The sequence below is a fragment of the Lepisosteus platostomus genome, chromosome 8 (assembly GCF_059453375.1).
Source record: "Lepisosteus platostomus isolate fLepPlt1 chromosome 8, fLepPlt1.hap1, whole genome shotgun sequence".
Classification (NCBI taxonomy): Eukaryota; Metazoa; Chordata; class Actinopteri; order Semionotiformes; family Lepisosteidae; genus Lepisosteus; species Lepisosteus platostomus.
In genome coordinates this window covers 21,020,115-21,034,419 of record NC_142618.1, presented here as the reverse complement: position 1 = coordinate 21,034,419, position 14,305 = coordinate 21,020,115, and the positions used below count along the sequence as shown (strand labels likewise).

At 41.4% G+C, this 14,305-nt stretch overlaps 1 protein-coding gene across 16 annotated transcripts in view; it reads left to right on the top strand.

Moving 5' to 3' along the window:
* Positions 1–14,305, top strand: part of arhgap12b (Rho GTPase activating protein 12b) — an 89,677-nt gene that overhangs the window by 57,842 nt on the left and 17,530 nt on the right. For 3 of the 16 annotated variants that reach the window (XM_088642878.1, XM_088642876.1, XM_088642877.1), the window contains exons 4-11: positions 1,476–1,616; positions 3,573–3,653; positions 5,011–5,136; positions 7,264–7,338; positions 8,052–8,126; positions 8,700–8,761; positions 11,320–11,401; positions 12,038–12,160. In XM_088642878.1, the coding sequence (XP_088499004.1) occupies positions 1,476–1,616; positions 3,573–3,653; positions 5,011–5,136; positions 7,264–7,338; positions 8,052–8,126; positions 8,700–8,761; positions 11,320–11,401; positions 12,038–12,160 (765 nt within the window). The remainder of the gene's footprint in view (positions 1–1,475; positions 1,617–3,572; positions 3,654–5,010; positions 5,137–7,263; positions 7,339–8,051; positions 8,127–8,699; positions 8,762–11,319; positions 11,402–12,037; positions 12,161–14,305) is intronic. The other 13 variants (XM_088642883.1, XM_088642882.1, XM_088642884.1 and 10 more) reach the window with 12 other exon arrangements.

Here is a 14,305-nt window from a genome sequence, read left to right as displayed (position 1 = left end):
TCTCCATGAGACACACAGACAGGGAGAGAGTCTGGGGTCAGAGCGCAGGGTCTGCCATTGTACGGCGCCCCTGGAGCAGTTGGGGTTAAAGGGCCTTGCTCAGGGGCGCAACTGAGTAGGATTTCTCTGCCGGCTGCGGCAACATTCCAGCCACAGGCACAGATCCTTAGCCACAGAGCCACCGCTCCACCCCAAATACTGTGTAGATACCGTGGGAAGGGTATTGGGTAGGACTTTTCCTACCCAGGCACAACCATTGTTTTTCTGCTTGTGCGTAAACGAACTCTTCTCCGATTAATGAGTTATGCATTTGAGCTAAATTGTTTTTTTTCCTGCATGTATGCGACAGGAACACCTTTGAGACAAAGCGAAAGTCTGCTTGTGTTGTGGTACACTTTTAAAACCTCGGAACATCCTGCATTAGTGGTCTCTTTCTTCGAGATACTACAGCTCGCCCGTCTCGGTACAGGCAGCGACACTGTTTTTAAAACGTATTCTCAAGCGGCAGAATTAAGAAAAGGCTCTTACGTTGGTATCGTTTTTTTGGGGGTACTACAGACTCGGTACACTTCAGACTAGTCACCCGCTACCCCACACTGACACCTTGTGGCCAGAGAGTTTACAGTATTGCTGGTAACCTGTGCCTGAGAGAGGAGACCATCCTGTAGTGGGAATATGCTTCTGAACTGAAGCACAGGGAAAGTCAGAAGCCCCATCTGTAGGATTCTGCTAGGTCAAAGATAAGGTGAGGACGATAAGGAATTAAAGAGTTTTTAAAGGAATAAACTAAAAGTTTTGAACTTTTATGATGAGTTATATTTCCCTTTGTCTTCTAGTTTTATTTACCAATCAGGTCAATATATGTCAGACCCTGACTGGCTGAAAGGAACATTTTAAAGAGGATAGCGTAAGAGTGTTGCATATGCTGCCTGAGAACTTCTCTTCTGTACCAAAATCATCGGCAGGTTTCACAGATTGTTTTCTTTACAGTGGCTCACGATTATCCCTAGTGAATTAACCATTGCACTCGGCACTTGGCCTTTTGTGAATGAATCCGAAAAGTAAATATAATGGAAGTTTATTTTTTTTCCCCTGTTGTAGCATGAATAACTGAATTTGCTACTTGGAGTAGCATGCTTTGAAGTCCCTTTCCCTGTGTAGCCCTCCCCAGTTATAGACCTCTGACTGCCTTTCTACCATAATTCCCAGGTATCTGAGTTCCCAGCACGGTGAAACGTGGGATAGCTGACTGTTCACTCTTTCCTCCAAATCTCTCTCCTGCTGAGCAAGTGCATGTCTTTGCTTTTCAGGTGACGGGTGCCACATCTGATTTATTTGGATCTTTTGGGATTTCTCCCGGGGGGGGGTTGGGTGTTTCTAAACCTGGAGGGACGTGTGGTTTCCGCAAATCAGAACCTTGCCCTGTCCGAATCACAACGCCTGTCTCTCTTTCCCCTTTTTGCTGTCGTTTGTAGCCCCTCTCGTCCGAAGAGAACTGCCACAGCACTTATTCCAGCCAGTCAGATAGTCAGTACGGGTCTCCCCCCCGCGGCTGGTCTGAAGAGCTGGATGAGCACGGGCATACCTTGTATGTCAGTGAATATACTAACGAAAAGGTACTGGGCTCTGTTCTTTTCCCATTCCTCTCCTTTCCATTCCATCTTTCCCTGCACTGCGTGCGTCTTCATCAGCAGTCAAGAGATGTGCGGAAACTGAACTCTTAATAATCGGTGCATTTTTATTAACTCATTTTTGATTTGTCGTCTGTGTGGAATGGGTTGAAAATTCACATTCGTTCCCCTCCTCGAGCTTACTCTTATATTCCACTTATAAACCACCCTGCTGTGCAAGTTTTTCTGGCCAGCTGTCCTCCCTCCTGTATCACTGTATCCCTCCGAAGGTAAGTTGGCAGTGATAACCTGTACAGAGCTCACATCTGTTTCCTGCTGGGGGTTTCCCACCTAGTGTTACCACTAGAGCAGGAAAGGGCGATCGTTCTAGTCACGAGCTCGTCACTTTTTTCTGAGAAGACGCACTTGATCGCTGATGTATATGCTTATATCAAGGGTATGAATTCTGAAATAAGAGGAAAAATATTTAACTCATACAGATAATGGGCCTCAGTCTGAATGCGGTAAAAATGATTTTTTTCCTGTTTTTAATAACTGGCTACCTGATAGAAAAGTTCGAATATAAATCCAGTGAAATGTTGCAGACTTGATGTGCTGTGTGAGGAAAAAAATCTGAGTAGACATGTAGAAAATAAGAGTGATATCTTGAGCAAACAGGTTACTGAAAGGAAATGCAAAGTTCTCAGAGCACTGGAAAGTTCTTTAAAAGTAATCAAATGAAAACATTAGTGATCCTACATAAATATGGGAATGTTAAACAAGGCGACACACAATTTGCCCTGTCTGATTGCAAGTTAATCAGCTGTTGAATTCACAAGAGATGGACTGGGTCACGTCTTGGGTGGCTGTTCGGTCCACTTGTGTCTTTTGGAAATGTTCTGTCTCTTTTTTTGCCGAGAGAGACGGGGCCCTTCATCATCCGATCCTGTCCTTCCTGTTGCTGTGTTCTCAGTTCAGGGATCACTCCAGTCGGAGTTTTGTGCCTTGTTAAGGATACATCGGGCGATTAATTGATCAGGGCAGAAATGTCACTGTTTCACATGTGATGTTACTGCATTTCTGTGTCGGACCCCGTGAGTCGTTTTTGTATATCCCAGAGTCAATTTCAAAACACATTGGTCTAGATCGCCAACAGGCTCAGTCACTGAAATCGAGAGCAGCACTCTTGATCTCGGCTTGAGGAAGAAGCAGACTAATCTGCCTTGTCATTACATGTTGCGAAAACGACTTTATGATTCAGTACGTCTTGGAAACTGCAGTGCAATTGTATTTTAATGTTTTCCACAAGGTGCAGTTTGTCCTTCTAATCTCTGAGCTCTAATCTGTGAGCTCGTTCATAAGCAGGTTCAGCCTATGAGAGCTAAAACTCCGATTTCTGCTCATTGCATTTGGAGCCTTTACGCATTTACCCCTAGATCATATCAGGTGTCACTGATAGCACTTTATGGCTTCTACACCATTCATTTCCTGTAAGCGCTTTTTTTAAATATTTAAGTTTTAAAGCTGCAACGATGTATATATTTTATCTAATATTTTGCGCATGTAGTCAAATGCAAGCTTTTAGTTTACAAACCTGTTTTAATCTAATTAGATTATTCTGAGTGGGTAAGTAAGTTGAAGACTTGTATAAAGAACATTTAGATGTAATAAAAGCCACTTTATTTGATAAAACGACATTGGTTTGTGATTGTTGTCACTGTGATAATATTTTTTGCACAATAAGAGAAACTTGTCTAGTGGCAATTCAAGTAATCTCAGATGTAATGTTTCTTTCCTGTCAATTGTTACAAAAAGGGTCAAATTAAAATGGGCACTTTTACCCATTTTGTAGCTTTGCCAGTTTTTGTAGCTTATTTTATTATTTAAATATCTGTAACATATATGAAGCATGTTCACCACATCCTTGTGTAATAATCCTCATGAATCTGTATTTATTTCCAGTGGATAAAGCATGTTGATGATCAAGGCCGCCCGTACTACTATAGTGCTGATGGCTCGAGGTCTGAGTGGGAGTTACCAAAAGTGAGTCAGCTAAGTACAAAGAATGACCACACAGAAACAACTGGAGTAGGTCGCCTTGCCGAATGCAGAGAGATCAGACATAACTAAGTGAAAATCACAAGTCAGGTAGTTGTACAAAAACTTATTGAATTGGCCTATTGAATATTGTCCACAGTTGAGCCCTTTCCGCTATTCGGTTTACAATCTACCCAGGGGTCAGCTTTTCTGTTCTAGTGTTTGTGTAGGCAGAATGATCTATTCCTGTGATTGAACTTTTTTTTTGCAGATGCAAGTGACAAAATACGTAACTCTGAAGAATAGAAGAGTTATTCAAAATGTTAAAATATTTACTTTCTGCCATCTGTTAAAAGAAAAAGTTTAATGAAATGATGAAAAACAATTGTCATGTTGAAGTTGCACTTTTTAAAAAACAACTTCAATAAGGATTTTTAAAACTTGCGTATTTGTTTTGCTTGGCTTTGTCATTAAAAGATTTTAAGCAGTATAAAGTGCCAGCTTTATAAACATATAATGAAAGCATTATTACACTAGTTGTGGGAGTCAAATACTCAACTTAGTGATGGTTAATGGGTATTGTTACTTTTAATTGATAGCTATTTCAATTAGAAATAGAATAGATAGAATTGAGTCATGGATGACTACTGTACTAAATGTAGGTAATATACATTGAATGATTGTACAGTAAAAAGTTAAAACGGCAAATAAAAACAGCTTGTAAGTAAAAAAATAAAGATGTGAATCAAATATGTTTGACTGTAGGAAGTCTAACCAAAAACACCAGCAAAAGGTTTCCGTCTTGTTTTGTTTTTTTAAATATTGGGTACAAAAGCACTTCATTGCTTTTTTAAGCCTTTGAAGAACTAAGCTTTGTGCAGATCCTCCCCCCTAGATGCAGATGCTGACAATATCGTGGCTCATTTAAAAAGAGAACAAAAAGAGAATCAAACCTAATGAAGGGCTTTTACTTATTTGAGGTCTGAACCCAGCCACGCAGCATCACATTGACCAATTACGCAGGACTTTACCGATGCATGCAGATCGCCCTTTTCACTAATCTCTCTAGCAAACAGCTAAATTAGGTACAGCTATAATCTGATTAAGGTTAGTCAAGGCCAGAAGCGCTGGGAGGCGTTGAGTCTCCATCCCCAAGAGTAAACTGGGCTTGCAGCCGCCTTCATGTGGCACCAGATCAGAAGCCCATAACAAATCTTAAGAGGGGTGTTTTTCTCCTATGGTGTTCTGGTCCATGAAAGGAGAGGTACTGCCTGTCTGTATTGCGTGGCCTTTGTGCAGTTTCATTTGGTGGTTTACCTCGGCACACCTCTGACCAGCTGTTCCTTCCCTCCTCTTTGTGCAGTATAACCTCTCGCCGCCGCAGCCTGGAGACATGCCCAAAAGCAGAAGTCTGGACAGGAAGCAGGTTGAGCCTATAGTGTTAACAAAGTGGAGACACAGCACCTATGTAGCAGATTTAAGTGACAAGGTAGGAGAGTGCGACTCGCTTGTAAAATAATAGTGAAAATGACGTGTGTCCACTATGTACTGCTGGCCTTGTACACGTCACAGAAGCCTGTTCCTCGACCTGTCAGATGCCACCTTTTTTATTACCACCGGAAAAAGACCCACGTTCTTCACACATAAAATGGATTGTGACCGAGGAGGAAGCCGGAGCAACAAGCAATAGCCTTTTCGTTTCATGTCGCTTAATACCGCGCAGTCTTGAGCACATAAACTAAAACTAGTAATTCTGTATCAGCTCAAAACAGTATAACCTTTCGGCTCACTTCCACTGTTGGGGCACGAGTGTTGTTCTTAATTTAAATACTGCAATCAATTACAGTTATTACTGATATTGTTTTATATATTTATAGGCCACCACAAACTGTGATGCTGATGCTCATTTTGGATGTTGTTTGTGTATTGGTTTGGATTGGTCCCCGAGTCGTGGCACAATGGTGCCGTGCTTAGGCATACTGGCAGGTTAAGTGGCTTTGAGGAAAACTGGCCCTGGTGTGAGTGTGTGTGCCCTGCGTTTGACTGGCGTCCCATCCAGGGTATATCCTGCCTTGTGCCAATTGCTTGCCTGGATAGGGTCCAGTTTCCCCACAACCCTGTATTAAAAGGAGCAGTGTGAAAATGGCTGGATAGCCCCCAAGACCTACAGTGAAACTTGAATTGCTGCCCAACGACTTGCTTGAAAAGCAGGGGCATGCTTTTTTTTTTAAATCAAGTTAGATAAGGTTCCTCCTTTTCGAGTGAACGTTTCAAATGAAACTTGCAAAATTCCTGCCTGGCGAAAGACTCCGTGCGGTAACGTACTTGCAGATGGAATGGTCTGAAGCGTCCAGCTCCTCTCGGGCACAAACAGCGCTGCAGCCGAGGCCACAGTCTGCTCGCGTGCTAGAATCGGTCCCGAAGAGCGCGATGATGGTTGAAGGAGTTCAGTGCGGCAGATGGCTCTGTGTAGGTTTTGTAGTGCTCCAGGAAAGAAGTTGCTCCAGGCAGGGGAAGGTAGTTATCGCCTCTGTCAGCAATGCCTGGGCCAGCAGAGAAGATGCAGTGATGGACATTGTCTTAATAGCCTGGCTTCTTCAAATACTCTTGATCCCCATTGCCGTGACCACCCAGAAATCCCATCAGAAGCACGTCTGAATGAAAGTGGGAAGGAAGGTCTTCCAACCTTTTTTATTTTTTGGTCTTGAATCTTTCTCTGTATAACCAAGGGTCTGAGTGTATCAAATGTGTCTTTGGTGACTCTTTCGTGGTGCCAACCTTCATAGGCTACGATTGTGTTTTAATGTGAATTTCTGGGTTTTTTTTGCTAACCAAGCGGTTAACCGTTATATTTTTAAAAGTTGTTTGTACAAGGACATTTGTAAAATGCCATACTAAAGGGTTTCAAGGTGAGTGGTGCCCATTCCTTTTGCTACTTGGTGCCCCTAAAGGTTATGATGCAAAATGGAAGCAATCATTTTATTCTAAACTCATCTCCCACCCCTTTTTCAAGCCCTTGAAATGAGAAGAGCCAGTCTGACTCGGACATGGGAATGTAAAAGTGTTCACCTGTTTCAGGCACAGCAGTTCTGGAATATGTAGAAAATCAGAATAAACCAGTGCGATATATACTGCTCTTGCCCATTGTGTAGATCATGTTGTTTTCAAAACAGTCCTGGACCTTTTTAATCCCAAAAATAGACGCAGTTAAGGCAAGCAGATAAAGCTGCAGGATGTGTTTACAGTGTCCTGAGTCACGAACGGACATGTGACAGGAGATGAGTTGCAAATTCATTCTGGCAGGGGTATAGGATGTTGTTCTCCATGAAACACCTCAGAGTTCACAGCTGTTCGCCCTGTAACTCAGCTCCTCAAGGCCAAAGCTAAAGGGTAGCCGGGAGATTCTCGTTCCTGTAACTGCTGTGCTTCGGTTTTCAGTAACAGTGGTGAGTGCACTGGTTTCCGTAACCAAAATGAGTGCTCTGGTTCACTCATGCTCGAGCATACAGGAGGCTTTTCAGTAACTTGGACCAGTGTCTGTTGTGATGAGAGGTCTGTTATTGCCTTACGAGTTGAAACTGGATGCTCGAGAGATGCTCTTTTGGTTCTGTTTCAGTTGTCTGTCAAACACAGACGTTATGCTTCTGAGCACCATACAGGGACCGCTGGTCCTCCGCCATACCCTGAACAAGTTAGTACTCTGCCCTGTGACTGTCCTGTCTTTTCACCTTCAGTAAATGGTATAAATTAACAACAACAACCACAATAACGATGAATCATTCTGCTGATCTTAACTGGCAGCGATCAGGTGGTCAATCAAGCTAATCATCCTTGTTGCTTGCCAGAACTAATTGAGCACTGTCCTTATTGATTCGTTAGTTTTTTCTGTACTGTGCAGAAAAGCTAATGCTCTGAATTGTAATGCATTAAAGGTGCAGCATGCCTTCCACAGCCTAAGCAAGTGCCTTCAGTCTCTTATTCAACTACAGTAGCTAATTGGGGCTCCAGTTAGCTGAGCCTGCAGCAGTTTCTGCTTTGTCTTTTATTTAACTAAAAATTTCATAAGGCCTCAAAAGTTCTTAAAGCCATCCATGACGGGTGCTAATTGAGCTTGGTTTGGATAAGTCATCGGACGTTCAATGAAGGTCTAAGGCTGGAGCGTTCTGAAGTACAATTCAGAAACATCTATCTTAAAATTTGAAACAAGTTCTTGGTGAAGGGAATGCTGCACTCTTAATCACTTCAACAATTTACCTGCTGTCATTGTCTCGTAAACCACGTTCAAGTTATTGTTCCATTTCATGTGCCCTTGCTTTGGTGAGTTATTGTTGATTTTGTTCTCTTGTGGTTTCCTGCTCACTTATTAATGTTTGTTGATGTTTCCATTGTCATTCTCATTCCTAGGAGTCTCCGACAGGTCCCAAGCAAAGCTTTCCCGATTCCGACTCCTGCCCTTCATCTCCCAAGCATCCCACAGCAGTTAGTATCCTCGCTTTTCTCTGGCCGCCCTGACCTTGGGGCTCTATTCCATTAGTTCCATGGTCGTCCTGGCAGGAAGCTGTGCACCGTTCCCAATCTTGTACTCTTTTCCCGCTCCATCTTGTGGTACTCCAGCTCAGCTAACAAGATGTCCACTCCCTTTTATGTATCTGCTCGTGGACAGCTTGAAACCTAGAGAGGCTCTTACATTTTTTTGTGCACAGGCTGAATGATGTATAATTGAGAGTTGGAGGCCTTATAGTGGGTCATGTTCTGCACAGTGTGAAGTTTGGGTCATAAGTCATTTCGTTGGTTTCCAGGGCTGTGGAACTTGTGTAAAAATGTCACAGGTCCATTCTAGAGCACATCAGACAGGTCCTTTCCTCCAAAATTCCTTATTCTTTGGGATGAACCTAGCTTTTCCCTTAAGGCCAGTCTGATCTCCTAGGATTGCATTCTTTTTACTGACTGATATAGGTGAAGCGTCTGCCTTTACAATCTGTTTTTCTTGGTTCAGTTTGTCATTTTCTGCTCTTTACATTTCACTGTTGACCATCTGTTTTTGCATCACAGACTTCAGAGAAATGTGGAGTACTAAATGTGACCAAAATCACTGAAAATGGGAAGAAAGTAAGGTGAGTTTGATTAAACCTACAATCTTTGGGTATTCTCATGCATACTGCATGTTAAGAGCATAGTGATGTGATCCTCACTGCAGTAGGATGTGTAGATGTAGACCATTTATAGTGTTAAAGAATTAATGGGTAAAACACATCTGTTTCACTATAGTCACATTGTTTAAAAGTATTCAAATACCTTCTTAAAGGGGAACTATAACTGTTTATATTTTTATTTCAGGGTTTATTAAGAATCAGCATTAAAGTGTGCATTTGAAACCATATAAATCGAAAATGTACACAGTAACTTGTAAAAACTTCAATTTACATCACAAAACAGAAACAATTTCCGGGTACGCACAGCACCATGTTGTGCTTTTCTAAACGAGGCAACAAAACGTCTGATGAGGTGAAGCAGCCTTATAACATTGTAAGCAAGCAGGCTTGTGAATATCTCTCTTTTAATCCTAAAGAAATATTGCTCTCAATTTTGTTGGTTTTGCAGACAAATACTTCTTATTAACTCTGCATGCAGATCACATTGGAATATCTCTGTGGTGCATGTCAGCTGCACAGCCTGTACTTATTCCCTTGTACATCACATTACATTAGTCATTACAGTGACTAGTGAGCAGGAAGGGCCACATCACATCACAATTTGTGGGAACTCGCACTTTCAATCATGACGAGACCAGGGGTTTGTGACAACATGGCAACGCACGATACTTGTACAAAGTTCACGATTTTGTGCTAAATTTGACATTTGTACATTTTTATATAACGTCAGTGGATTTGTTTTGTTACTGATAAATACTATTTATTTAAATACTGATCTTGGAAATTGGGACTGCAGTTCCTCTTTAATTTGACAATTAATGTTATGACTCGGGTTTCAAGCCTTTTTTCCGTTGAATTGTTTTAAATGCGGAAAAAATTGTATTATATATTTAAAAAAAAATAAAGCAGAATAATGAAATTGAGGCAGAAATCACATTTTATTTAATAAAAATGAAGCAAGGGCAATCTTTTAGAGATAATCCCCTGTTCTAGTGCACCTTTCTGTGGAAGAATTCCAGCTTTCACTTGTATGGAGACAGTAAGGGGAAGCAACAATTTTTATATTCGGCTCCAGATAGGAAGGACTGGTACATTACCTGTATGAATCCTTTTTGATTCATTAAACAAGTAGAGAAATGAATACTAAAAAGCTGTGCTGTTGTAACACTTGGAGAAATAAGAAAAAATTAAATGAAATAGACTGTCCATTTTTAACTGTTTGCAAATAAAACAGTGTTACACTACTCATACAGGTGTACAGTATTGGTTTTAGAATTAACATCTGTGTGTGGGGTCAGATTTTGAAATTAATTTTTTCACAGGTCCCGCTTTTTTCTGTGTGCACAGACAACTGCACAGATTTCAGTCGAATGAAGGTTTGGTTTTTAATAAAATGCACAGATGAATATTTGAAGGGGAGATTAGACTAAATTGATTAAAATCCCCAAATCATTGCAGATTGTTTACAGCCAAGTAACCCCTATTTGTATTATATACAAGTACAGGAAAAATGAGTCATGATACACGTGAATGAAATCTAAGATTAATAACAGAGAGTCAGTGATCTGATGTTTATGGTACTGGGGTTAGCAGTATGTAAACTGGCAGTGCAGTGTAACAATCAATTTTGCATAATTAATAATGTCGTATCAGCATGATTACACATGGATAGCAGACACTACAATAACTTTTGGATCTAGTAGTTGCAAACCTACTGCAAATAAATCTCCATATATCCTAAGACTTTTTCCCCATGAACACTGAACAGATTTAGACTAAAAATATTGTAATATTGCAATCCTTCTGTAAAGGAAAACCGCACACCCGTATAAATAGATGCTCTGACAACTGGGTCTTCCCGAGGAAGTGTCTGATAATGAAACCACTCGATTTCCTTTTTTCATTTTTAATTTGAGCTCAGCTAAAATGTCAGGCATCTCTTCGAGGAAGTAGAAGGTTGTTAGCTGTTGAAAAGCTGCCCAGTCTTCTCGATAGCCTTCAGAAGGCTGCGGATGTTTCTTCTCTAGGTGCACTCATCTGGGTAAAGTGCAGCTACAGAGCATGCCCAGGGCCTGCCAGGCAGCTCAGCAGGTCCCTGGTTGCTCCTTTAGACGTGGCCTTTAAACGTGCTGATAACTGGTACGGTTTCAAGATGAAATGACCAAACAAATAGTCACATTACAAGAACCATACAGAGCACTGACAAGCTAAATCAGGGGGTATTATATCAAATTTGTTTAATGCATTATTACTGTATTGCAAGAGCTGTTTTTTCACCCTTATTTTTGACAGAACTATCTTCTGTTACTAATGGCCCAAAAGGCATGACTCAAATTGGTCACGACGGGTCATGAAACAGACTCATCCCCCTTTTATATGCTCTCCGGTTGTAAATTTCACTCCTTTTACCTGCCCGGTTTTTTCCATGTCAGATTGAGTCTTGTTGATCTCTCATTCCTGGCGAACGGTACCTTGCGAGAGGTGTTCTGACCCAGATGGGCTTACCTGCTTCATTTCAGGAAGAACTGGACGTCCTCCTGGGCTGTGCTTCAGGGCTTCGCACTGCTGTTCGCCAAAGGTCAAGGAGGCGGAACCGGTTGGGTGTGTGTTCTTTTGTAAAATGTCAATTGTTTTATACTTCTGCTTTAGTGAAAATACTAGGCAATGCTATATAACCTCCACCCCTCCCAGAAAAACATTAGCAGGAATAAGAGTATTTATAGTGTTAGAAATGAGCCATGCGTGCTGCCCATGTATCTAAAAGGGTATGTGATCGCCTTAATCATAAAAGCATAGGCTCCCTTCTGTTTCTTTAACCGTAGCATGTGCTAGTAATCAGTTTGATAAATGTGTCTTTCTGCAAGGTCTATTTTTCACTGTGGTTATAGTGGCTCAATAAAAAGACATATGAAGCAACATCAGATGTATCATAGCCTGAAGTGTGAACGATGGTCAGAAGGAAAAGTCATGATGGGGAAAAAAAAACTATGGTGCACCTTATAGCAACAATATTTGCATTTTCATCTGTACTGGGAGCTGAATGCAAGGTTTTAAAAGTGACTGAACAGTGTATTCGAGAGACTTGGCTGGAATGCATCAGGGCCTGAAAAGGCACAGGTAACCCAGGGGGCTTTCATTAATGGAGTAATGTCTGGCTCTTGGCTTCTGTCGTGCTGTGCACCGTTCCTTGTTTGTTTTTTTGTGACATCACCACTTTTCTTCCCTCTTCCCATGAAGTCGTACTACCGCAGGGGCTCGATCCCTGAGCTCCTCCTCTCGCTGTTAAGCAACTGGAAACGCTCAGTGAAGCAGCGCCCCGCTGTCTCCTATGTATACTCTGGCCCTGTCACAGCTGCCACTGTATGTGTTCTCTCTGCATGCCTCCTCCCACTAGGAATGCCTTCTGTCTCTCTTCGCCTTTGACCTTTTGGACTGGGTTCAGAGGGGGTTTTGAGTGACCTTCCCGATTGAATCATTTAGAAATGGTTACTTGAAATCAGTCAGCTGTGTGTTCACTCGTGCCATTTCAGTGCAAGGTTGCAGGTTTTAACCTTTTATATCCCGTACCCAGTAGCAGTAGTGCAGGTTGCTTATTAGAGGTGTCTGTCGGCAGGCTCTGTGCAAACAGCCTTGATTAAAGGAAGCACTCTCTCTTAGAAGTACAGAAAGTCAAAAACTACTTTATAAAATGTGGAAGTGAAACTGAAGTCGGGTTCCAAGTAGCCATTTCTGATTGACGTTCTTGAAAATAATCCTGGTTGTGTGGTGGAGGAGTGTGGACTGGCTTGGCACTCTACTGTTAACCACACAGCAGAGTAAAATAACAGGGTTGTCAGCAGTAGGTCACTTGTGAGTGAAAAACAATGCCGTCGGAGGGTTTTTTTAATTCGGCAGAATCCATAGTTCTTATTTGGCAAGGATAGTAGTGGCTGCAGTGTTTGTCCCTGTGCAAATGCATGATTTCAACAGTGTTTACTCTTCAGCTGGCTGCATGAAGCTGACATTTATTTTGCTTTATGTATGTACCCTGCAGAATGCAGCCTGCAATTTATAAAGAATGTTAATTCATTGTTGAGTGCTTAGGCTTGTGCTTCTCTTCAAGAACTATGTGCCGCTCTTTGTATAACGAAGGTGGCAAATGCGGAGATTATTCTGGTCCGAGTGGCCCTCAATGGAATATTTATACACTGCACAATCCGTAACAGGTCGTAAAGGGCTCCAAGCTCTTTGACAACAAGCCTCAGATAGAATGACACTTCACTTCACCGTAGCCTTTGACACGCCGAGTTCTGTCGTGTGAAGCTGCTGCCTTTTTAACCCTGGGAAGAGGAGGCAGACTCACACCACCCTCACCTTTCACCTTATTGGAGACCTGTAGGCTTCGTGATTACGGCGCTCCGAAAAAAAACCCCAAACACGGTGCAGAAAATCCTTTTGGAGATGCTAGGTGACTTTAAAAAGGAGACATTTTGACTTCACGTGCTCCTTAAGTATACTTCATTTAGCCTGGTCTATTACTGGTTTCCCCAGAATCTGTCTGATGAACAATTAAAAACCTTTAACATCTCTTGCATATCACTGGGGTCGGAACTTGTGTAATCTTCCCAGGCTTATAATGTGTTTACTAAGAAATTAACTTTTCTCTCCTTTGATTAATTAAAATTGTACCAAAACCTGCAGATTCAAAAGCGAGTCAGTGCAATAAAGCTCAGTTTGAAGAAGTCATATTTGGTGCCTTTGAGTCTCCTGAAAGAATTGTAGTTTTTCTTTTTGTGCCTTAAAATAAATTGTGCAGTTTCATATTTGAACTGAACTGATAAGACCGATGAACTACCTGAAAATATTTTTTAAAGGGATATCATAACAGCCTTTTAGGATTTTTCCGTTTTGTTTACTGTTGCATTAAATACATTTAGAGGAAGAATGATGGTGGTTCATTCTATTTATTCATTGTAGAGAAATTGTAGTGATTTCTCTGGAATGTCACGGTCTACCACCGCTTTGCAATGAGTTGGAAACCCCAACGTATTGATGTTATAGACCTTATGCACAGTTATTATGAACACATTTTTTTCTGAAAAGTAGGGTACTATACATTTTTATCCGTAGTCTTTTTTTGAATCTCATGTCCCTGAAATGTGTGGGATCTTTTTCAGCCCCCAAATGTAGCCTCTGACTTTTGAAGTGTCTAGTAACTAGAATGTTTTCTGACTTCTTTAACAGTCTTGAAGGTGGAATACTTGAAAGCAGCAAGTGAACTTGAGCTGTAGCCGTCCTCCTAAATGGAAGTTAAGATCCATTTATAAAATCTTTCATATAAAACTTACTTTTTAAAATTGTATGTATAAGTATTTAAAATAAATGCGAATGTCACGCCTACCCTATTTAACTCCTCACCTATGTGAAACTTAAGAGAAAGAGGAAAGATTAGTGGGAAAGAATGGACTTTCCTACTCTGATCTGCCTTGACTTCAGCTGTAACTGTTTCTGTCTCAATGCATGAAA